At 35.1% G+C, this 22,518-nt stretch overlaps 6 protein-coding genes across 10 annotated transcripts in view; 4 read left to right on the forward strand and 2 right to left on the reverse strand.

Moving 5' to 3' along the window:
• On the reverse strand, positions 1-12,987 carry LOC108622159 (uncharacterized). Of its 4 annotated transcripts, XM_018019859.2 has the most exons (8): positions 12,786-12,987; positions 12,578-12,693; positions 11,425-11,968; positions 5,870-11,346; positions 4,934-5,795; positions 4,473-4,847; positions 2,684-4,387; positions 1-2,606 (listed from the first exon to the last, which is right to left on the reverse strand). In XM_018019859.2, the coding sequence occupies exons 3-8, from the start codon at positions 11,822-11,824 to the stop codon at positions 2,353-2,355; spliced, it is 9,072 nt and encodes a 3,023-aa protein (XP_017875348.1). In that variant the 5' UTR covers positions 11,825-11,968; positions 12,578-12,693; positions 12,786-12,987; the 3' UTR covers positions 1-2,352. The 4 variants fall into 4 exon arrangements, with proteins under 4 accessions (XP_017875348.1, XP_017875349.1, XP_026667067.1 ...); XM_018019860.2 differs by lacking the exon at positions 12,578-12,693; XM_026811266.1 differs by having other exon boundaries at positions 4,473-4,844; positions 12,578-12,987.
• Positions 12,988-13,611: 624 nt separating this feature from the next.
• On the reverse strand, positions 13,612-14,438 carry LOC108622161 (transcription elongation factor 1 homolog). Its single transcript, XM_018019862.2, has 2 exons — positions 14,236-14,438; positions 13,612-14,155 (listed from the first exon to the last, which is right to left on the reverse strand). Exons 1-2 carry the CDS (start codon positions 14,349-14,351, stop codon positions 14,023-14,025), a joined length of 249 nt encoding a protein of 82 aa, XP_017875351.1. The 5' UTR covers positions 14,352-14,438; the 3' UTR covers positions 13,612-14,022.
• On the forward strand, positions 14,213-15,115 carry LOC108622151 (Threonyl-carbamoyl synthesis 6). Its single transcript, XM_018019841.2, has 3 exons — positions 14,213-14,678; positions 14,762-14,890; positions 14,973-15,115. Exons 1-3 carry the CDS (start codon positions 14,662-14,664, stop codon positions 15,097-15,099), a joined length of 273 nt encoding a protein of 90 aa, XP_017875330.1. The 5' UTR covers positions 14,213-14,661; the 3' UTR covers positions 15,100-15,115.
• A 33-nt stretch (positions 15,116-15,148) lies between these two features.
• LOC108622150 (phosphatidylinositol glycan anchor biosynthesis class P) lies at positions 15,149-15,648 on the forward strand. Its single transcript, XM_018019840.2, has one exon. The coding sequence runs from the start codon at positions 15,160-15,162 to the stop codon at positions 15,556-15,558; it is 399 nt and encodes a 132-aa protein (XP_017875329.1). The 5' UTR covers positions 15,149-15,159; the 3' UTR covers positions 15,559-15,648.
• On the forward strand, positions 15,642-17,463 carry LOC108622149 (5,10-methylenetetrahydrofolate reductase). 2 transcript variants are annotated; one of them, XM_026811267.1, is made up of 5 exons: positions 15,642-15,989; positions 16,069-16,292; positions 16,374-16,534; positions 16,600-16,922; positions 17,383-17,463. In XM_026811267.1, exons 1-5 carry the CDS (start codon positions 15,652-15,654, stop codon positions 17,390-17,392), a joined length of 1,056 nt encoding a protein of 351 aa, XP_026667068.1. In that variant the 5' UTR covers positions 15,642-15,651; the 3' UTR covers positions 17,393-17,463. The 2 variants fall into 2 exon arrangements, with proteins under 2 accessions (XP_026667068.1, XP_017875328.1); XM_018019839.2 differs by lacking the exon at positions 17,383-17,463 and adding an exon at positions 16,988-17,376.
• kdn (citrate synthase) overlaps positions 17,464-22,518 on the forward strand; it is a 10,915-nt gene continuing 5,860 nt past the window's right edge. Inside the window, exon 1 of the mRNA XM_018019875.2 lies at positions 17,464-17,603. Coding sequence (XP_017875364.1) covers positions 17,559-17,603 — 45 coding nt within the window. The 5' untranslated portion in view covers positions 17,464-17,558. The remainder of the gene's footprint in view (positions 17,604-22,518) is intronic.

A 22,518-nucleotide genomic window follows, 5' to 3' on the forward strand; every position in this document is an offset into this window, starting at 1 on the left:
TCAATTATAACTTTTTAATAAACCTAACTCGTACTTGACACATTAAATCGCATAATGTGCATACAACGAAACGATGTAATCAAGGAGGTTTTCGTGCTTCCGCAAGGATAATGAAATTTTTACGGATAGATTCATTTCGTAATTGCAATCTTATTAATCCGATATATAAGTATTAAGTTATTAATTCTATGCGTATGTATTTATATTGTCTGCATAGCAATACTACAATCAAACCAATCTTGATCCATGTAAACAATTTATTTTACATAAGAGCAATTCTCTGACATCAGAAAGTGATAATGGATAATGTATAGTAATAAATAAAGTATGAAATGTAAATAATGGGTATTTACAAGTATGTAAATGGCAAAAAAGCTATAACAGAGTCAAAATAATCATTTCATCTTTCGTAAATATAATCTCGTATGTATTTAGCAATGGAATTCTGTCGTCTGTTTGCGGATGTACATCTTACCAATCTTAAGTTAATATTCACGTCACGTGTAAAACCTGTACACTTAAAATCTAGAAAACGTGCAATCACAACACGTACATACACACTGTGTAAGATGTCAATGTTTCCCCCTTTCTAGCAAACACGCGACAGATTCAATACAGAAACACATACTAATAGTATCCAGCGTGAGTGCTTATTTTCTATCATAATTTGCCTATATGTTTAAAAGGGAGCACCATGATAAACACGCGTGCGGCTCTATACCCCCGACTTGGAAAATTGATTAAAAATCTCGTGCTCATACTCCCGATTGACTTGCATTAACATAAATACACAATACCAATTCAATACGCTAACATCATTCGCGCCTTAATTTTATGCAAGGGTCAAAGTCAAAGTTTGACCCTAAATAAAAAATGTACAAGCAAAAATGTTACACGAGAATATGACAAAATATCACAGTTCCGAGTTTGAGAAGTCGCTTCTGAGAATCATGGTTCTCCCTAATCCCTCATTTTATTCGTATTCCGAGACAGTCATGAACTGTAAGAGAGACATCCTAGTTAACAACAATCCTACATGCTACTTTGAGAATATCTATTTCAGAAATTCATATTCAGAAGTAACGTTTAGTGGTAATACATAGTCATATACAACTTGCTAAGGATGCTGTAAACTGTATACTGGCTGCTAAATGTTCCAAGTGAATACTGTAGTAATGTATGTAAAAATTCAGATGCGACACAAAGATCCAGAGCATATGATGTAAATGAAGCCGAATCCTTTATTTAGTTATTAAATATTGTATCTATGGAAACCGAAGTAACGATGCGCAGTCTCCAATTTATTTCTATGACAGAGTGATGAATAGCATGTAATAAAAAATGCTCTTTCGTAAATTATACATGATTTAATCGTAATATTAAAAATATTAATTTTTAATGTACCTAATCTTCCCAAAAAGTATTAGTACATTTTTTAAATATATCTTTAAACAATATCATTAATACGTAATGATCCATCACTCTTTACAAATTAATTCATACAAAAAGTCAATTGATTTTAAAACGACGTTACGTGTATTTCTATTCACTGTATATATAAAATCGAAGATGCGTATGGAATGCTGGTGTATAAAATTTAATGAATGCTTTTACTCTTCTCTTATATTTTATATTATTTTCTGAGTATTACGCTTGTTCAGAATGATACCTCCCTGCTTTTGGTTACAGAATATAAAAGTGCAGTTAATTTATACACAAAGCTAAACAATAGTATACAGCATTCCTTTTTTCTTGATATTATCCATGTAAAAAATACAAATTATTTCTCATTTAATACCCCTAGAACCATCCTTATCTTTAAGCTTTTCATCAATAGAAACACAATGATTTAAAACAGTAAAATGCTTAAAAATTAAAAAAATATTCTAATGTTAAAATTACAATAAAAGAAGTAAAATTCATATCATACAAATTATAACCGAAATGGTTACATTGTATGTGAAGGTCAAGTATTCCTATGTAAAAAGCTATGGAATATCAAATTGAGAAATTATTTGTACTCATCACTGATAACTGTTTAATCAAATAAACGCATCATAAAACGACATGATAGTCAAGGCTAAATATTCTAAACGTTTCAACAAATTGCACAGTTCGAAGTTAATTGAGATTATCTCGTGTCCTTCGACACGGAACACGGTACTTTTTAAACAAAAGTACCTTTTATCTTAATATAATACTTGTGACTAAATATTTACATCAATGCGTTTTACAGCTTCAGTCTATTAAGCTTCTGAATCGCGATAGCCTTTGAACTTTCGCAGTATGCAACATTTTATATACGAAATTATTATTGAACTAATTGTTTATTCATTATACCACCTCAGTTTTCTACTGAGCAGGTGGTTGTGGCTCGCTAGGTATATTGGGATTTGGATATGGAGACAAAAATGAATAATTTGGGTAAGGCGGCGGTGGATGTGGGAAGGAAGGATAATAATTTGGCGGATGCGAAGAAGGGGGTGCGTAACCTCTGTGTATATATGGATCAGTCGGCGGAGGAGGGCCATGAAATGCTGTGTACATCCGAGCGTAATCCGTGTTGTAGCTCGGTCCACCGTATGTTGGATACCCGGGAGCACCTACTTTACAATCTTAGTTTCAACACAAATGTTCAACGCAAATATATCGATAAACGTAAAATAACAAAATTTTAACTCACCAGCCGGTGGATACGTCGCAGAAGAGGCAGGCGCAGGAGGGTAGTGTTGTGAATATGGATCGTACGGTCCTGGAGGATACGGTCCAGGGTAACGACTACTCGTTGGATGACTAAACGCAGTAGGTATGTGCGTATCGTCTCTAGTGGGAGTAGCAGCAATTGTCGTAGTCACCATTGCTTCTGCACCTTTTGTTTCCGTTGTATTGGCTACTGTTTTGGCAGTTGTATTAGGTATTTGCGAATATGCGGAAGGTACATTCATCATCGTCCTCTCTTCGATCGGTTTTGCTAAGTCTGTTTGCGTCTTAGCAGTATCCATTGGTAGCCTAGGATTTGCTGCATGAGGTGGAACACCAGGGAAGTATGTACCATAAGGAGTAGATAATGATCTTGATCGTGGATCACTATAATCGTAGTATCGTGGATATTGAGCGTAAAGATAGCCTTGTGGAACGTTGGGTGGTTCACTTTGTATAGAAGTTTCACGCATACTTGGTTCTGCTGTTTTTGCAGTTGTTATTGTATTTGTTTCAGTACATACGGATGTTGCAGAAGAGCCGATACTTGAATCTGTTATAGTTTTGGAGACTTCCGTATCTCTTAACGTAGGTGTTGATGGTATTTGCATAGCCGATGGTGTAGGCTGCTGGGTCAATAGTAACGAAGGCAATGGAGCAGCAGCTAGCGTCGATTGCGTAGCAACTTGTGGTGTTTGGGACGATGCTTGATGTGGTATATGTTGTGGCGCTTGCGTTGATAATTGAGATGAAATCTGAGGTGATGCCTGCGGTGGTATTTGAGGTGGTACTTGAGGTGGTATTTGAGGTGGTACTTGCGGTGGTACCTGCGGTGGCATCTGAGATGGTACCTGTGGTGGTAACTGCGCTGGTTGTGACTGTACTTGCGGTGATACTTGTAATGATTGCGTTTGCACTTGCGGAGGTACCTGCTGTGGTATTTGAGATGGTATTTGCGATTGTGCTTGAGATGATACTGATGGGGGATCTTCAATTATAATTTCATCATTAGCTATATCTCTTTTTTCTGATTGAGTTTGGAAACCTTGCTCGTAATTTGCTAACGTGTCAGTTGCACGTGTTTTTGTTACTTCTTTCTCAATTGGAGTAGAACACTGCTTATCAATCTTTGACGGCAATTTCGTTTCCGCGTGGTCATGTGTTTGGACACCTTGCGCAGATACGGAATCCGGAGTATATACTTGATTATTTTCCTCAGATGATTTTTGTACAGGATTGTCAGTGTCTGAATTTGTTACACGGTTATGATTAGGAGGACTGTAGGCTGTATTCGAACTCACTTCCGCGACCACATCCTCTAATCTGACTTCTTCCACTCTTTGTTCAGTTCTAAGTTGACCGTCTGACGAATTTGAATTTTCTCCTAATGTTGAATGATCCACCGGTTCTTGCTTTACTTTTGATAACCTGTGCAAAGAAACTTGATTCGTCAAGTTAACTTGACTTAAATAAGGTTTAGCAGTCGCGGTGGCAACAGGTTTCGGTCTTTTCGAAGCTTCTTTATCAGCAAATGGCCTGTAATTAGGGCCGCTTCCTGGTTTATTAATTGAACGAGCACTCGGTTGATTGCTGGAAGAAGACTTCGGTATTATAGAAATCGCTGAATTATTCCTCAATGGGAATCCAACTTCAGGTTTCGAATTTCTTTGCGCTATTGATGCTACACCTACGAATAGTTCAATAAGAAAAGTTAATTGAACAGATGGAACCATAATCATATCAATAATATTTAAATTCAGATAGTAACGTACCTTTCTTCGGCTCCTCTTCCCGCTTTTGTTGATTTAGTTTAAGAGCAGTTCGAATAGCGATAATTTTACCAGATTCTAGTTGCATGTATATGCCTTTTGGACTTTTTAGCACCATTACTCGTTGACCGGCTTTTAACACGATACTTCCTTTATCAGGTGAATTGGTAGGAATAACGACATCTAAAGGTAATGTCATTTCTTGCGCGCTCATTCCTTGCCTTTGCCATACTTCGGCTGGAATCCATCGACTTCCTGTTACGTTACGCGTACCCAAACCTTCAGCACCGCGTTGTTGCATCGGTCTTACTGATGCGACGGGTTTAGAAGTAGTACTAGTATCACCTCCTCGAATTGCTCGAATTTGTAATCCACCTGCTACAATAAAGTAGTATAAGAGATGCATATAACTTTATAAAGACTATAAATGTTCTTGAGTAATTATATTTCGAAATGAATCGTACCCCTGGTGGCCGTATTTCCGGGAACATAATTATAACTAGGCCTGGAACAATTGGCTGCCATTTTTTCAAGCTCGTAGCCACGACGGGCCAGTCGCTTCTCGGCTTGACTAAGTTTCTTATCTTTTCTATCGACCAAAAGACTTTCGTGATGAAATGGCTGTTTCGTCAATAGCGAAGAATGAAGTTCTAATACACGATGCATAACTTCATCAGTATAACTGTCCTTCGATTGAGAGAAGTCTTGTACTTGACTATCTTCTTCCCACTCCCAAGATAAGGTAGTTGCTTCTTTCAACGAAAGATGTGCATCTGGATTACATTGATCGACTACACGATCCGCCATTCCTTGCTTGCTAATTTGTCTGTCGTATATTTTCCTTTCTAAACAATTGTCAGTAACTAAACGGTAAACGAAACAAGGTTTCTGTTGCCCGTATCTGTATACTCTACAGACGGCTTGCGTATCATGGCAAGGATTCCAAGAAGCATCGAATACAATGGCACGATTAGCGCCAACAAGATTAATACCGAGTGAACCGGCACGCGTTGAAACCAAAAAAAGATGAATTTTTGGATTATTATTAAACTCATTGATAAGCTTTTCTCTCTCTAGGGCGCTAGTACTACCATCCAGCCTATAATAATTTACATTTTTAATCCAAGCATCTGTTTGTCCATCAGGATGTTTCAAACTGTTTCTTGCTAAAAAATCTTCTATGAGATTCAATGTAAATAACGATTGAGAAAAAGCTAAAACACGATCACCGAGTTTAATTGCTTCCTCTAGAATGCAAAAGAATAATGTCATTTTAGCAGATGCATCAATTAATCCTGGTACATAGCCCTTCATTAATTCTGTAGCCTGTAAATTTAAGAAATCAATTAAGTATTTGTAACTTTTAATAATACTACGTACTTATTTTAAATTGGACTTACCCAATCATAAGGGATACCAGGATCTTCTTTTGCCCCTGGAGAACTTTTACAATCCTTTTCCTCATCTTTTGTAAGAATCTCATCGTCCGACTTATCTTCTTTTTCTTTATCTAACAGATCTTCCTTATCTTTTTCTTCCTCTTTTACCAAATCATTTTGATTTAGTCGAGGACTGTGTACTGAATTAAGAGTTTGCATAGACCTAGGTACTGGAGTTTGACAATTTGACTCGGAACTATATCCCGAGCTTGAAGATAAATTATTCTGATGAATTGGTTGACTCTGGACACCGATACTTGATGTCATTTCTTTGTTATTTTTATTCTTCTCAGAAGATGCCGAGCTTTGAGCATGAGTAGTAGGCTGTGGAACTTTTGAATCTTCTGTTCGCGCATTGATATCCATGTTGTGATTATTATTATTGTAATTATAAGACTGATTTTGATAATTCTGCGGTGGGAAATAATTACTCTGATATCGATTCATATTAGGGTTTACATCCCGATAATAAGGATCGTTACACTGATCAGATTGAAATGATTGAGAATAATTCCTCTGCCAATAAGGATCCTCCGAACCTTTCATTTGATTTACTTGATTTTGATGAGCATTATCTGATGGATAATTCGATAATACAGCATTTTGAGGCGGCGGCTGATTCACTGGATAATTATTCGTAGAATTAGTTGATGAACTATTGCTCTGACGATCTGTTGAAAACTCGTGCGAAGCATTAGCCGTTGGCGCATAATTCTGAGTTTGTTGTTGATTATCCGACCTGGGATACATTTGATCGCTTTGATTTAAAGAGGTCGGTGCTTGCTGATTTTGAGAGTATGGATGAGATTGATTCTGGGGTTGTGGCATTTGTCCTTGTTGAGAATTGCCGTACCTATGAGTTGGAGTAGGAGCTATCGGCGCTGAACCTTGAGGATTAGAATTATAAGCATGATTCGTATTTGACGTTGTTCCTGTTTGGTTTTGTTGTACGTTGGATGGATAAGATTGATTTTGTGGTGCTGTTGAAGAAACAAGATGTGAATATCCGTGCATACTATTTTGCGTATTAGACACTGGTCCTTGTTGATCTTGAGAATACCCATGTGCTTGCGTGGGTACGTTTGGGGCTAATTGATTAGGAGGATACGAGGAATTTTGCTGCACGTTCATTTGGTTCTGAGCTGATGTAGAATATCCACGAATTTGGTTTTGTGGAATTGGAGTTTGATTAGACGAATTTGAAATGTACGGATTAGATTGATTTTGTGACATAGGATTTGGAGATTGTTGATTGAAAGCAAGCGATGTTTGTGACGAAGGATTTGAATTTACCTGAGCGGGATAATTGTGTGGCTGATTAGGTATTGGTATATTTTGTGATTGCGAACCACCGTAAGTATGCGAAGAACTTTGTAAAGGAAGATTTTGACTTTGTTGATTAGGTGAAAAACCACGATTTTGACCGGGTGTTGCACTTTGCCCTTGCTGATTTGGAAGATATCCGCTTGTTGGTGTTTGAGACGTTGAATTTTGATTTTGTTGATTTGCATTGTACGCCAAAGTAGAATTCTGTAATGTCTGGCTGTCATTTCGTGAATACATGTTATTTGTTTGACCTGTCCCAGAATTATAATTCTGAGTCTGATTTGCTGCATACGGCGAATAATCTGGTAGCGGCATGTTGGCAGACTGATTTGGCATTTGCGATTGGAAAGAAGATTGATTAGGGATTTGAGAATAATTATTAGATCCTTGATTCAAATTTGATCCATAGTTGTGTCCATGATCTTGATAAGGATAAGACGGACGTGAAAACATCCCAGGTACATCGTAATTATTCCCTTGATTTTGATCCGGACGAAATTCTGAATTACTGGGAGCTGTTGGATATCTTTGAGAAATATTATTTGTAGGCTGTTCATTATTTGGCATGTAATTTTGTGGCTGTTGAGAATAATTTTGTGATGTACTGTATCCTGGCGTTTGTGCATATGTTTGAAATGACTGATTTCCATATCTCTGTGATCCTTGATTATTGTAAAATTCATTATACTCCGTATGATTATTATCATTCCTATAATATGTGTTTTGATCATTCGATCTATAGTTCTGATAGCCATGAGGATAAGAATTTTGTGGCACAGAATTTGTATAGCTGGAATTAGGCATCGTCATAGGAGGGTAATTAGAATAGTTACCTTGTTTAGGAGTATTACGTGAATTATCATTTTCAGCATTATCAGTGTTGGATGACGAGGAGGCATTGGGCTGCACACTAGCGGCTGGTTTATTTTTTATAGTTGTATTCGTTTTCTTTCCCTTTTTGGACTCTCCTTTTGGTTGTCGAGCTTTTGACCGTTTACCTCCAGGAGCAGGTTTCTCACCAATTGTTTCTTCTAAATCTAAATCATCTTCTTCATTAGCCTGCCGTTTACGTAAGAAGTGGTACAAAATATCAGGATGATTCCAAATTTTACAACACACTGCGAAAGCCTTCAATGGATTAGGTACAGCTCGTGTTTTAACTACTTGATTCATGAAGGTGTCGTACAATTTCCGCTGATGCGTTGTCATCCGAACAAGAAGAATGTATTCTTCCTTACGCGGTAAGGAAATCTGCAATACGGAGTGGGACCTTCTTTGTACAAAACCTTCTAACAAGGCATGTAAAACGTGTGCGCGATATCTCATTAAACGTATATCTTGAGGTGTCGAGTCAATACACTGACCATTTTGAATTGGTCTCTCGAACATGTTACAGAATTCACTTTTAGTACCCAGATAATTTGGTCTTACAAAATCAACCATGCACCAATACTCCAGTAAATTGTTTTGTAATGGATAACCAGTCAGTACAATTCTACGTTTTGTTCGCATTTGTTTTAAAGCCATACTAATGCTAGCATGAGAATTTTTAATTCGGTGCCCTTCGTCGCATATGACCAGATCAGGTCCTGGATTGACTAAGGCTACATGCATTTCATCTAATAATCCTTTGTTCTTGTCTTCCTCTTCGACATCAACAGTATCCTTGAAGGGCTGCCCGCGTTTTCTTTTCGCTTTGTTTGGCTTTTTAAGAGATAATTGTCTGAATAATTCATATCCAATTAACAGCACACCACCATCAACTTGCCACTCATGAATTACTTTCGCCCTTGCTGTCATCGTTTTATGGGAGTCGTTCAAAATATGCAGACGAAAATGTCGTGGTCTCATTTCCATACCAATAGGGGAGTCAATGCTGTATGGTGTTTTAACTTTCTCAACTTCCTTCTTTTCTTCGTTAACGTTCTCTTCTTTTGTCGTGCAAGTACCTTCTTCTTTTTTCATAGGTTCTTCAGGCTCTCTTTTTACATTAACTTCTGTATTCATAGGAGGTAAAGCATTTTTAAAGCAATCTTTCCTTAATTCTTGATCTGATTCTTGAATTGATCGATTTGTGTAATTGGGGAAAGTATTGGTAGAATTATCGTAATTAGGATACATTGGCCCAGGATGATTTTCAACCCCGTGATATAATGTATTAGGGTTTCGAGATTCTACTCCTGTATATATAGAAGGCTGGGGCCGATTTTCTAAACCAGGATACACGTTACCAGAATTTTGATTTTCAACTCCGTATTTACCATCTCGTATATTTTGTCTCTGTTGCATACCATGGCAATTTACTTCTGTTTTCATCGATTCAAAATTTGGCATTGGATTTGGAGTTGCATTATATAATGCATTTCGTGGCATATCGTTATGATAATTTTCATTCATGTGCACTTGCGAATCTGGCATGGTTTTACTCATCATATTATCCTGTACGTAACCAGACGACATCATATTATGAGTTTCATAGCCCTGATGGAGATACGGATTTTCTGACATAATATTCATAGTTTGGGATGCACTTTCTTGCCCGAAACGGTGTGCTGATTCCGTACTAATAGGCCTCGAGACATTGGACATACTAGACATATTTGACATATCACTCTGATTCCCACTTTCCTCCTTAACTTCTTGTTTAAGCTCTATGTTAGACTCTGATTTAAGAACCGAGCCTTTATTTTGTTTCTCCGGAGCGTTAGGATCCTCATACGGTAACCACATATTAAATTCTGCTAACCAATTTTGCAATGTATTTATAGGCATAATACAAAGTACCTTTTTAGCAGAAGTACAGCGAAAAAAAATATCACAAAAGCTAGCAACTTGAAGTGTTTTTCCTAAACCCATACTATGAGCAAGAATACAACCAAAACCAGAACTAGTTTTGTACCTTTCAATGCTTTCGACAATATTGTCATAAAGAAAACGGATGCCACCAATTTGATGTGGTTTAATAATACGAGCTACCTGTGGAGCTAAATATACATCAGGCTCTGTTTCAGGATGACCCACGTTTATCAACACTCTACCATGTTCATCTGGAATGTTATATCTATCATTCGTATGCATGCCAGAATTGGATGGATCATCTTCGTTGTCTGTTTCTTCCTCTCCACTCGGATCACTTAAAACTATACAGTCGTCGTCCGAACTTTCGCTAGAACTAGATATTGTGACCACATCTTTGCCTTTCGGCGCTTTCTGCGATTTTGAACTAAACGATGCCTTTTTGACGGCATGCATTTGTTTCTCGCGCAGAACTTCTTCAGCTTCTGCGTCTGACATTTCGGAATCTGAATAATATTCAGATCTATCGATCGGTTCTTTTTTAGGAACCACAGGCGATATGCTCACAGAAGGTGTCATCATTCGAATTCTTTGTGGCAACATATTAGGTCCGCTGACACGATTTCCAACTCGAGAAATTGACGTTTGCGCTCCTTGATAGACGCCTCTACCCTTTTGCCATCGTGTACTTTCAACAGATCTTCTTTGCATTTGATTCGCTGGCATACTAGAAGTAGTTTGGGATCCAGACCCAGATCCCGAATTTACTTTAAGAAACACGGTATTCGGCAAACGGACTGGCGTAGATGGAGAGGATGACGATTGTGAAATAGTAGTAGTGCCTGCTTGATTTTGTTTTCCTTGTAAAAGACTAATCACTCTTGTTTGCGTTTTATGGTTCTGCCTATTTATTGCTATCTGCCGTTGAACTTCACGGATAATTCTCTGCTGTTCTTGTACCCTTCGAAGACGTTCCATCTCTTGTCTTTGAGCTGATAATGTAGCTTCATCGAGTTGAGTCTCATCCATGACTTCTCTAATATTCCTCCTCATATTTGCTAACTTCTTTTCTGCCTTTGATTCACATTCTGATGTAGACCCTTCTGTTCCGTCATCTTTTTTCTGCTTTTTTTTGGTCGTATCAGAATGGTCTGAATCAGCATGTCTCTTATTACCCTCTGCACCTTCCTCTTCCATGGAATGACCTTCATGTTTGTCATTCTCATGTTCTATGCTTTCTTCATCATCTATATCTTTTAAAATTGGTTTCCCAAGTAAATCTGCTTCAGATACCTCTTGACCCTCTATGGGAGCTCCTTTTAACGCATGCAATAATTATTAATAAAAAGATGTAATTCAATATTTTGATTCAAAACTATCACTATTATACGAACCTTCCAATGGCAAAGTATCCAATATATTAACTGGTTCTTCGTCATCATCTTCAGGTTGAGAATGATGCTGCCGTTCTGGTTCCACTCTTACGCCAATTTGTGAATCAATTGTTTCATCTAAATCCATATCGTCTCCTGAACCTTCTGAACGTATTTCTTCTACTTCCTCTGACTGCAGTGCATCATTTTTCTTGTCGTGCTCTCCATCAGATGTTTCGCCACTAGATTCCTCTGAACTTTCATCATTTCCTGTTTGAGGTTCTACATTGTTCATGTTTGTATTTGTTGATGTTTCATTTGACATTGCTATTTCATTAGGCTTAGAGCCAGAACGAGGAGTCACACGTTCTATAGTGACATCCCCAATACGTGTTAAAAAACTGTCCAAACTATTTGACATGATGTGTAAAGTCCATTAAGTCACGATGTGTCTCATTAAAATTTTGGATACAATCATGGAATGTCTTGTCACTGTCCTAAGCAACACTAAGGTTCTTTTTACATCACTTAAAGCATTTGTTCGTTATTATATTTTCTTTAATGCCTGCAATAAGAAATGCATTCCTCTGTAAGTCAAATCTTAGAGAGCACGAACGATTATAAATCACTTCCAAAAAACTAAAAATACTTTAATACAAAATAATACACAAACAGTAAGAATTAAAAATTACTACTCTGAATGAAAAAATGAATAACGTAATACGAAGATCATTCCGTTTTGTACAAATATTTAATATGATTTGAAAGCTTTAATGTTTTATTAAATTTTTAGTATCGAAACATATTTCACAATAACATGAAGACGTTTAATTGCATTTTTGCGAAATACATTGGTGCATCACATGCAGTATCGCTTTAAACAAAGTAAACACATGCAATAATATATTTGTACTTTATAAACCAGGATATAAAAATGAATTCATTTTGCTACGTAAAAAGCAACGTAAACGAATATCTACTCAATATCAATATTAAAATATCTAAACATTACAGCAGAAATGAATAAATACAAAGGTATATTAAAAAATGTTTACATAGACGATTGCATGCGTTGACATAACATTGAAATTGCATAAAACTCTCGAAAAACAAAGTGTTTAAAAACATTATATAAACTATGAATTATTGTAAGAACACTTGCGATTAAACACACTTGTTGAGAAATCAGCTTGGTCACATTCTCGAGCTGGGGAACAACTCTATCGACAGCGATTTGGACCATACTGTTTTAATGAGATGGTCGTAGCGGAAGCACAGTTCAATTCGTGGCTAGGTAATAGAACAAATCGGTACGAGGTGCTCATAATGTTCGAAATATGTAATTTAGACCAGGAGCTGTCAAACAGGATGAATGAAATCACCTCAGAATGTTTGTTTTTGGACGAGCCGATCTGGCTTTACGACGAACACTAGGAAATCACGTTGTTTGGCAACCGGCGTTCGTATGAATCCCGCACAGGTATAATTCGACTTGCAGTTCACGTACACGACCGCTTAATTAGCTGTTAATTGCGGATTAAAACTAATGACATACACATACACACGTTCGATAGACGCCATAGCGTCGTTGTTCGCCGCTCGGCGATCACGGTTCTCTGCAATGCCCAATGAACAGCGAGCAAGCCTTGTCTCGGGTTAATGCACGCATCGTATCAACCTGGATACTCGATTATCTCCTCATCCTGGGTGCATGACGAGACCACGAAGATTCACCGTGCCACCAAAACTTCCCTCAAGTTCGCACGCGTCGCTCTTAAGCTTTCCGCGGCATTTTTTTTCACGTACTTTTTCTAACAATCATATCCCACTCGGTGGATCGCCATCTTGGCTGCGCTATGAAACATCCGCTGACTGTTCGCGAGGGAATGACACCGCGATTCCTGACTTTGTTCCCACGTTTCAGCTTTTTTCCACCCTTTACTTTCAATAGTCTATTTTATTTTAACGAACACTATTATTTTCATTTGAATTAATCGTTAACGAAGCTATGTTCATTAAAAATATTGATGTAATTAGCTTCATAGGCTTTCTATTATTTATAATTATATTCACGGAACTTCCTACTATTTATTAGTGCCTAATGAAACAATTAGTTTATTCAAATTCTTAATAAATGTTCTCAATCAACATTACATACATATAGTATTTGCCAAAAGAACTATTTTAGTCATGTTATATGTAGTTTATTTACAATACTGTGTATCACAATTTACAAAATAAAAACATGTCATGTGTTTATGTTCCACTTACACAAATCATAGTATTCTTATTATACTCAAGATAAATTCATGTATATACATATACTTAGTCAATAAGTATAAGAAATATGTGTATAACTATGTAAATATTAAAGTTAATGCAGTAAGCCTTAGTATAATATAGCAAAATAAACGTCAAATCTTAATATAACATTAAAATACAAGTAAAATAAATTCTCATGTCCATTCATTTATGTCAAAGTATATGCAATTGCTGATAATTTAATAACAAATGTCAAACTATGCTATCTTTGCTATACAAAAATGTTTAATTGTTTGAGAAACATCAAACTATCAGCATTAATTTTTGCTGATACTTCTGACAATAAATTTCAGTTGTTCAGTTTGCACTCTCGCATGCATCAATCCAATCGTTATATACATCTAAAGGCTCTGAAAGCAAGTTAATAGTAGTCTGAAAATCTTCTAAACAGACTCTGCAGGTAATTCTAGCAGTATTTCTTGACTTATCCCTGAAAATGAAAGCAGAAAGTAATGAGATACGCAATTTGGATATTGTAAAAATCTTGTTAATTTGTTTATTTATACTTACATCTTAACCTCGCATGATTTCTCATGATTGCAAAAAGGGCAATTGAACTGTGTATCTAATGGTTGAATGGCTTTCTTTTTACTCGGTGGCTTCCGTTTACTTTTTCGCCGGCCCATAACGTTGAGATCGTATCAAATTACACTGATTTTTATTAAAAAATTTACATTCACGAACTACAAATCCGCCTGCCAAGCTTCTACAATCTTGTGTTTATATAGTACAATGTATGTATAATCACATTGTATATGTATACTATTGTATACATACTACACTAGTGTAATACAGTACGTGTAGACAACGTGGTTAAAACAGGTTAAAATATTTGTTCTTAAAACTGTGTTGAATAACAAATTCTGAAATTTTAATCGTATAAAACGTAATTTAAGTATTAGTGTATGCTTTATTTAGTATTGATATTGTTATGTCATGAACACTCTTAGTGTGTATCCTTCAAAATAAGTTATGTTACGATATTTTATTCTCTTTGAAAAACAAATATTACCGAATTAGCCTTAATTTTGTATAGAAATTTGTCTATACCTTTTCCATCAAAAAGAGAAGCAGAGATTGCTTATGAAGTGCTAAGAGTTGATAAAGAACCTTCAAGAGGAAGTGTCATAAAGAATTTAACAGTAGATAATAACTTAGTACATATGTAAGTTATTACATGCATTCATTACCGTTTCGTAGCTGATAATGTGTAAATTTAATGCCATAATGTACGTAACATTTTATAGATCGATTTCTGGGACTGAAGCGAGGAAAGTTCGAGTGGCATTGACATCTTTTTTTGATAATTTAATTTTGGTAACAGAAACCATGCAGCAATTTGGTCCTTCTGCACCAAGTTATGATTATTATTAGACCAATAATAATTGATTGTTCTTTTCTTTTTAAATAACTATTTCTATTAGACTCTGTAACATGGAGCATACACCAGCACCGTATGGACCAAGATCTGTTTATGGATATGCTTTGTACATAGGTTCAAATATGCTTTTTCTTTTGTTTCTAGTATGGGCTGTAATACCAGATCAAATATTACATAGCTTAGGATTAACATATTGGCCTTCCAAATATTGGGCTGTAGCGATTCCAATTTGGGCTTTAACTGCACTTGCTACATTTGCATTTATTATTTATCCAGCTATAAACTTGACTATAACTCCAGATATAAATGATATTGCAACTATTAGAGATAAACATTCATATCCTAAGAAAGAAACTATTCCTGGTGGTATACCGCCCGTGTTCGATATTCCAATAACAGAAGTCTGTAGGAAATTATATTTAACAAAGAAAAGAAGCAATAAATATTGTTAACGTTTATGGAACTTTTAAAGGAAGCGAACTATAGGATGCGATAATGTAAAAATTGAATTTCTAAAATAAATCTTTATATTTTATAAAGTACGAATGAGTTCTGAAAATCACGCCACCACATCAAACCGATATACGTTGCGCAATCTGATAACAGAACTCTTACATAGCCTCGGAAATAAGAAGATTATTGAGGAATGTATTCTCTATAATTGTAAAGTGCAGGAAATTATGAACCGATTAAAGAATGAAGGATATAAAGAGTTTTTTGACAGTGAGGAATGTGATAATACTGCAAAGTGTCCTCAATTCATGGATACTAAATGCATCGAAATAGTTGATTTAAGGAAAAGATTAAATAAAATAATTGCTATGGATACAATGTTTTGTAGTTTCGAACTTGTGCGCTCAAAAAATACTGAACTTTATCAAAGGTTCGTACTGTTCGTTGTGTTATAAAATAAATTCTACGTGATGTACTTGTATTCTATGTTTACAAATTTTTGTTAATAGTCTCTTTAAACAATTAAATATACATCATCCACTTTTTTATGCAATAACGCTACATACAAACGATGAAACAGAAAGTTACATACAGTACTTAGATATGTTTAATGAAATTCCGAAAAATACGCTTTTACATCTCAGATCTAATGATTTAACTCGTATCGACGTATTAGCTATATTGAAGAAAGCATTAGATCATGGTGTACGCAATATTTTTGTATTAAGGGGTGGTAATTATAATTATTTTTAGTCTTTGAATCTATTTGTGGAAATTTCTTTATCAATTGAATTCTATAGGAGTAAAATTTCAGATTCTCCAAATACAAATGAAGAATTCCCGCATGCAGTAGATTTAGTACGCTTTATAAGGAGCCAATTTGGCGAAACATTTTGTATATGCGTTGCTGGTTATCCAGAAATGCATCCAGAATCATCATCTAAAGAAATGGATTTATTTTACTTGAAAGAGAAAGTAAATATATCCATTTTGTTGGCTCGTATTTAAAATAATTACATTAACATTACTTTTATTTAAAGGTCGATGCAGGAGCAGATTTTATAATAACACAATTTTTTTTTGAAGCTCATGTATTCATTAATTTTGTAAATGACTGTAGGAAAATTGGAATCAGTGTTTTGATTATCCCAGGCATATTTCCAATATTCAGTTATTCGTGTCTTGAAAAATTGACCCAACATTGTAATGTTAAAGTACCTCAAATTATTTTGAATGCTTTGCATTCCATAGAAGATAATGAAGATCAAGTACGAGATTATGGATTGGAATTGTCTATAGGTATTATAAAAACAATTGTTGCAAGCAGAACTACTCGTGGGTTTCATTTCTTTACGTTAAATAAGTGAGTAGATTATACAAATATATCACAGCATTATTTATCATTCTTCATATGTCTGTAAATTCCAGACCATCGTTGTCATCCGAAGTTTGTAACAAGCTTGGTATTTTTAACACACTACTATTTAATGACGAGAGAATTTCCACCGATGAATAAGCCATTGAATTAAAAAAATTTGAGAAAGAAATACAAATATATAACAAATACGTTACGTGCATTTGTATATTTTAATATCGTATATTTTCTATAAATATATGTTAACATGTAATGATGTAATTTAGATGTGACTACATTCCTCGGCAAATTAAATTTTATTTACCAGTGATTGAAATTCCCTATATCGGCATATTATTGAAATATTATAATATTCAATTGATTGCAAACATTTTGCGGTCGTACGTTGTACGTGGCAGATTGTACATACATCTTTAATATCATGTATGTATATGTATGCAAAATACAGACACAGATGATCCTTTGAGGACGCTTGTGCAGTTAGGCGCATGCGTTGTAGGAATATCCATGACGAACGAAAAGAGGAGTTGGTTGAGTTGGGCGCCAGAGCTCCGCGTGGTCAGTTGGATAGTCGGTGTGACGGTAACAAGAAATAAGGATCCATAAGCTAGGATATAAAGAACAATGGCACTCTTCCGTTTTAATCCAAAACGTTGTCTGGAAGTTCAGGTGCGTGATGAACGAATTTACTAAAAATTGATTGGATTAGTACATGATATTTGAATGGTTTTTATTGTTAAATCGCTACACGTTGTTCCGGTGTGAAATTCGAATGGCCAGCAGGTGTTTTCGGAGTATAAATATTTGCGTAGTAATACACTTTTCGATACCTACTTCGGATAGGTAACCTTATAAGTCCAACAAGTTTTATCGTTCATGTGTCTCGACGCAGAAAAACTTTATAGCTCGCCTGTGAAGAGACAGGACGCTATGGTTCTGGATACCAAGTAAGCGTTCTATCGACCGATACTCTAGTAACTCATATTATTGAAACTGTCAATATATAAATTCGTAAATCCAGAACAATCTCTGAATCAACATTATTTGATAAAGTTAAAAGTAGGGCGTACATATTGATTTAAGCGGTTGAGAGACCGTGATAGATTTGGAGTCGGACGTTCTCTGACGTATCGAGCGTATGTTCCGAAACACCTTTGCGAAGCTCCAACAATGCACATTATTTCGGAGCTATGCTTTTAATGCAGGGACATCTCATTAGTCTGATTCATTGCACTTGACAAAAAAATAAATGTGAAGTCTATTCGTCCTAATCATACAATAAAAATATAATACCGATATGATTTACCTGACCGACAAAAGTTGGCATTAATTTGACCAAGTTTAACAGTAGTTACGTAAGGAATTTTTAAAATGTTCCTAATGATCAACGTCGTTAAATGCAAATTAATAATAAAAACTACTTCAGTTTTAATGTTTCTCGTTTATGGAAAAAGTGAAAAAGTAAAATGTCAATTTATTTTATCGATTCGCGTCGTCGAAATGTATTAATACAAGTGCTTTCTTTTACGCGAATATCACCTGCATCGTAAAAATGCCTGCAGTGAAAGTGCTAGGAAAAAGAGTGAAAATCCATCAGAATTTATGGCGGTCACTAAATACCAATTTGCTTTACGCTTTTTCAACCCGATCTTATGTAATCGTAGAAAAAGAACCTGGGACGTTCCATTCATCGAGATAAAGAAAAATAAGCAAAATTAGTTTCGTCCTTGTAACACGTGTATCTGTAGATACACCCAAATTTAAATCTCGTAACTAAAATAGTTTTACGTCAATTCTAAGGTCACAAGCACACATTTGTACATGGCAAACATTGTAAAAAATGCATACAAGGTGCTTCAGAATCTCTTACGTCGACACAAATGTCCATTCAGTAGTGAACAATATTATAATTTCGCAAGGTACGTTAATTTTAGCGCGAATCCAAGGTCAAAATCTGTTCTCTTGATCCACATTTCGCATTGGCCATTCCTGTTTCGACCTGTTCATGACAAACACCTACTTACCAAACTAACTTCAACGTGATCATGCAATGCATATATGTACCTTTCACTTGCTATCATTGTATTTGAACTGGATTTTATCGGGTACAATAAGCGACACATCCTGTTACAATGGTTACATACTATCACTTTATATAAAGTGACCAATAATAATTAACAGAATATGTTTTAATATAATTCCATGGGAAGGAAAGCAAGTATGTAGGCTTATTGTTAGATCAATGCAATCGTGCGTATAGAATATTGCAGAAATTGATGGTCATTTAAATTAGTAATTAAATTTATTTACAATAATTATAACTAAGTAAGTTTAGATTTATTTTATTATAAAATTTATGTCTATANTATGTACTATAGAATTCTCTTTTTATCTTTCTTTCTCTATACAATGCTGAATTGTTCTATTATTAACATTTACATGATCTATTCTTACCTTTTATTAAAATCCGATTAAAATAAATGTAAAGAAAAAGGAAACGTACCACTTGTAGCAATAGAATAAGCTAGTTAATAAAAATTGGACCATGTCTGATTATCCCCGTCTCGATCATTTTAGCGCTATTTGATGATTACATGGCGTGAATTCAATGGAGTAATTATAATTAACGGATATGTTCTATCTGGTAATACTCTTCATCTACGTACAAGTTATACAATCAAAGATAACGAACACTATCGAGTTTTATTCGTAATATTCGCAATACGCCAGCCAAATATATTTCCAATACGTCTATTTTGGTTGGATCAAGATTAATTTTACGTTTTCGAACATACCAACTTCTGGTATGCTATTTTATGATTGTTTTCAATGAAAGAATATTGCTGGTATCTTAATTTTCTCTTTCATCGAATTTAACAAGTAACAGAAATGACTTTACTTTTTTTTATCTTAGCTCTTCAATTGTTTCGAATAATAACTTAAATCACCTTGATTTTGATAAATATTTTATATTACAAGAATCAGACTCGTAGACACCTTAAAAATCTAGTGTAATGACAAAATGTTATCTCGATTCACATGATTTGAAACGTTATGTAATAGGATCAAATATTTGAAAAAGGCTAAAATTCTTTTACATATCGCAGACTCCATCGCTATTGTATAAGAGATCCTTCATCTGATCTTCAAGACCTTTAATAATATCAGTAAATTTCTCTTTCCTTATATGAGCAAAGAGGAAATTCCTCTCGTACAGCTCGAAGTTGTAAATGTATTGAGAGCAAAGCGCGATTTCTTTTAAAATGTTGTTCGAGACCATCGTAACGTTAAGATGGCAATAAAATAACATCCTCAATTCTGTCACATCTCGTGATCATGAAGTATTAACAAATTGCTTTATTTACTTATTTATTACTTACAATTGGTCACGCTGAATTAATGATAAGATAACGCTCTGCTCCAAAGATATCACTTACAATCGACTTACCTGCTTAATCCCATGCGTATATAATGCAGTATTTTTTACGTATATTTATCAAATTCAACGATAATAACGATCGAACTATGCAACAATATGAGCGTTCGTTTTCGCCACGTACGTAAGGCTCTAGGCGACAGTAGAAATCTTTTATTATAGAAATGCCAAGGTCTCGTGTGTCTCAAAATAAATTTTTCAACGGCAATGAACTTTGCATTGGCAATTAATTGACTGCATTCCAACTTAGTGGCCGTGCATAATCGACTTCAGTTTGATGTTATACAATCATTATCTTTGTTGCGGTAACATACTAAAATTTTTACTAATTCTCGATTAAAATTCATTCGTTACACATTATATGAGTGATCGAGATGGTTCGATGCCTTGCGTAATAATTTTTTTTGAACGAAGTCATTGAAATGTGCACGCAGCACAGTGACGGGCGGCACGCATAAAACATCGGAAACCAGGAAGAATGTAAACGGTTACTGGTGCATGTAATAACTTTAATGTAAGCCAGTCATATGGGCTACACCGAATAGCGCTCGATGAGTGACGTCAAATCTGTGAATAATACATAGTATGCTGCACACGTGGAACGATATCCATCACGAGAGTATTAAATCATTCATAGTAGCGCTTTACTTCCGATATTCCTTTTATTTTTGTCAATTGTAATTAAAATTGTGTATTTTTAAAACGTATGTTCGTCTTTTTATCTGTCGTCTAGTAATTAGATTATTCATAACATGTGTTTCATGTCAAGTGTGACAGTGTACAAGTTGACTGCGATTCTGGGTATTGATAAAAATTGAACATATCGCAACTTCGTCATGTAGTATTTGTTCTCTATTAATATACATACGATCAGCAAACCAGATTTTTATTTGATAATTATTGCCCGAGTATGTCTAATGTAACCGTGCATTAATAATATTAATTGTACAAAATTAACATTGACGTTAACATGTAAAATGGACCTTAAAAATGGCAATCTTATTGTAAGAATGCGTAATACTCATGCATTAAGCATGAATACATCGCGTGATCGTCATGAGACACATAAAGGTTTACATTTCTTTTTAGCGGCAATGATAACTAAACTCGATTCAGATCATAATATATTACAATCGGATGAGTATGACCACACATCGGCTAATTGTTTAAGGAACTGATCAGCATAAGTCAAATCCCTGTTTAAGGATGTATTGGCTATAGAGTCAATTCCAAAAGTTTATGTACCTTAGAAAAACGCATTTCCTATAATTAAAAAGAAATCAGACGTCGGAAGAATAATGCTAATAATAAATAGCTACGTGCTAAGAAGTATAGAAGGAAATATTCAATTAATTATTGACGCTGGCGGAAAGCTTTTTATACAGAAATTATAAGCCCTGACATCCTCAACAAGAAAGATTCTCTGAATTTTTCTTCTAACTTCGATATTTAATGAGTTACATATGATTATTTGGCATTTTATTGATGTTGACAAAATCCGACCATCCCAGCGTCGAAACAGCCAACTTTTGGAAAAAAATTTCGTTTTTTGTCAATAACTCCCGAACGGATGGACGTACGGGGGCATGTATAGGGTCATTTTGTAGAGGACGACGAGATCTACAATTTCTGTATAAAAATTCTTCGCTAGCATCAATATTTAACGAGTTATTGACGAAAAACGAAAAAACAGTTTTTTGCAAATTACTCGTTAACTATTGACGCTAGCGAAATATTTTTACATCGAAATTGTAGATCTCACCATCCTCTACAAGAAAGGTCATATGCAATTTTCCCGTATGTCCAACGGTTTGGGAGTTATTGGCCAAAAACGAAAATTTGAAAGAAATTGAAGGGGTACCCCTTGGAAAAATCTCGGAAAAATCGAAAATTTTTTTTTGTTGTTTATGATTAGCAATGTTTTTCCGACGTCTGATTTCTTTTTAAAAAATGCGTTTCTAAAGTGCATAAACTTTTGGGATTGACTGTATAGCCAATACATCCTTAATTTGTAACAATACGCGCAACAGAAACAAAACTCGTCGTGAATCCATTCAATTAGTATTTCATTACATCGCTGTGCTTACAACCTGATATTCATCTTGCGTTGCATATTAAATGTATTGTTACGGGTACACAATGCAATAA

Source organism: Ceratina calcarata, unplaced genomic scaffold (genome assembly GCF_001652005.2).
Source record: "Ceratina calcarata isolate Rehan_Ccalc_2016 unplaced genomic scaffold, ASM165200v1 scaffold209.2, whole genome shotgun sequence".
Classification (NCBI taxonomy): domain Eukaryota; kingdom Metazoa; phylum Arthropoda; class Insecta; order Hymenoptera; family Apidae; genus Ceratina; species Ceratina calcarata.

Excerpts from the sequence above, each read along its gene's own strand:
- LOC108622159 (XM_018019860.2), bottom strand. The coding sequence starts at position 11,824 with ATGTCAAATAGTTTGGACAGTTTTTTAACACGTATTGGGGATGTCACT. Across the intron at positions 5,796-5,869 it reads CTGGTATCCCTTATGATTGG|GCTACAGAATTAATGAAGGG; the intron begins GTAAGTCCAATT and ends TTAAATTTACAG. Across the intron at positions 4,388-4,472 it reads GGAAGAGGAGCCGAAGAAAG|GTGTAGCATCAATAGCGCAA; the intron begins GTACGTTACTAT and ends AACTATTCGTAG.
- LOC108622161 (XM_018019862.2), bottom strand. The coding sequence starts at position 14,351 with ATGGGCCGGCGAAAAAGTAAACGGAAGCCACCGAGTAAAAAGAAAGCC. Across the intron at positions 14,156-14,235 it reads AAATCATGCGAGGTTAAGAT|GGATAAGTCAAGAAATACTG; the intron begins GTAAGTATAAAT and ends TTTCATTTTCAG.
- LOC108622151 (XM_018019841.2), top strand. Across the intron at positions 14,891-14,972 it reads GATAATAACTTAGTACATAT|ATCGATTTCTGGGACTGAAG; the intron begins GTAAGTTATTAC and ends AACATTTTATAG.
- LOC108622150 (XM_018019840.2), top strand. The coding sequence starts at position 15,160 with ATGGAGCATACACCAGCACCGTATGGACCAAGATCTGTTTATGGATAT.
- LOC108622149 (XM_018019839.2), top strand. The coding sequence starts at position 15,652 with ATGAGTTCTGAAAATCACGCCACCACATCAAACCGATATACGTTGCGC. Across the intron at positions 16,293-16,373 it reads TATTTTTGTATTAAGGGGTG|ATTCTCCAAATACAAATGAA; the intron begins GTAATTATAATT and ends GTAAAATTTCAG. Across the intron at positions 16,535-16,599 it reads TATTTTACTTGAAAGAGAAA|GTCGATGCAGGAGCAGATTT; the intron begins GTAAATATATCC and ends TTTTATTTAAAG.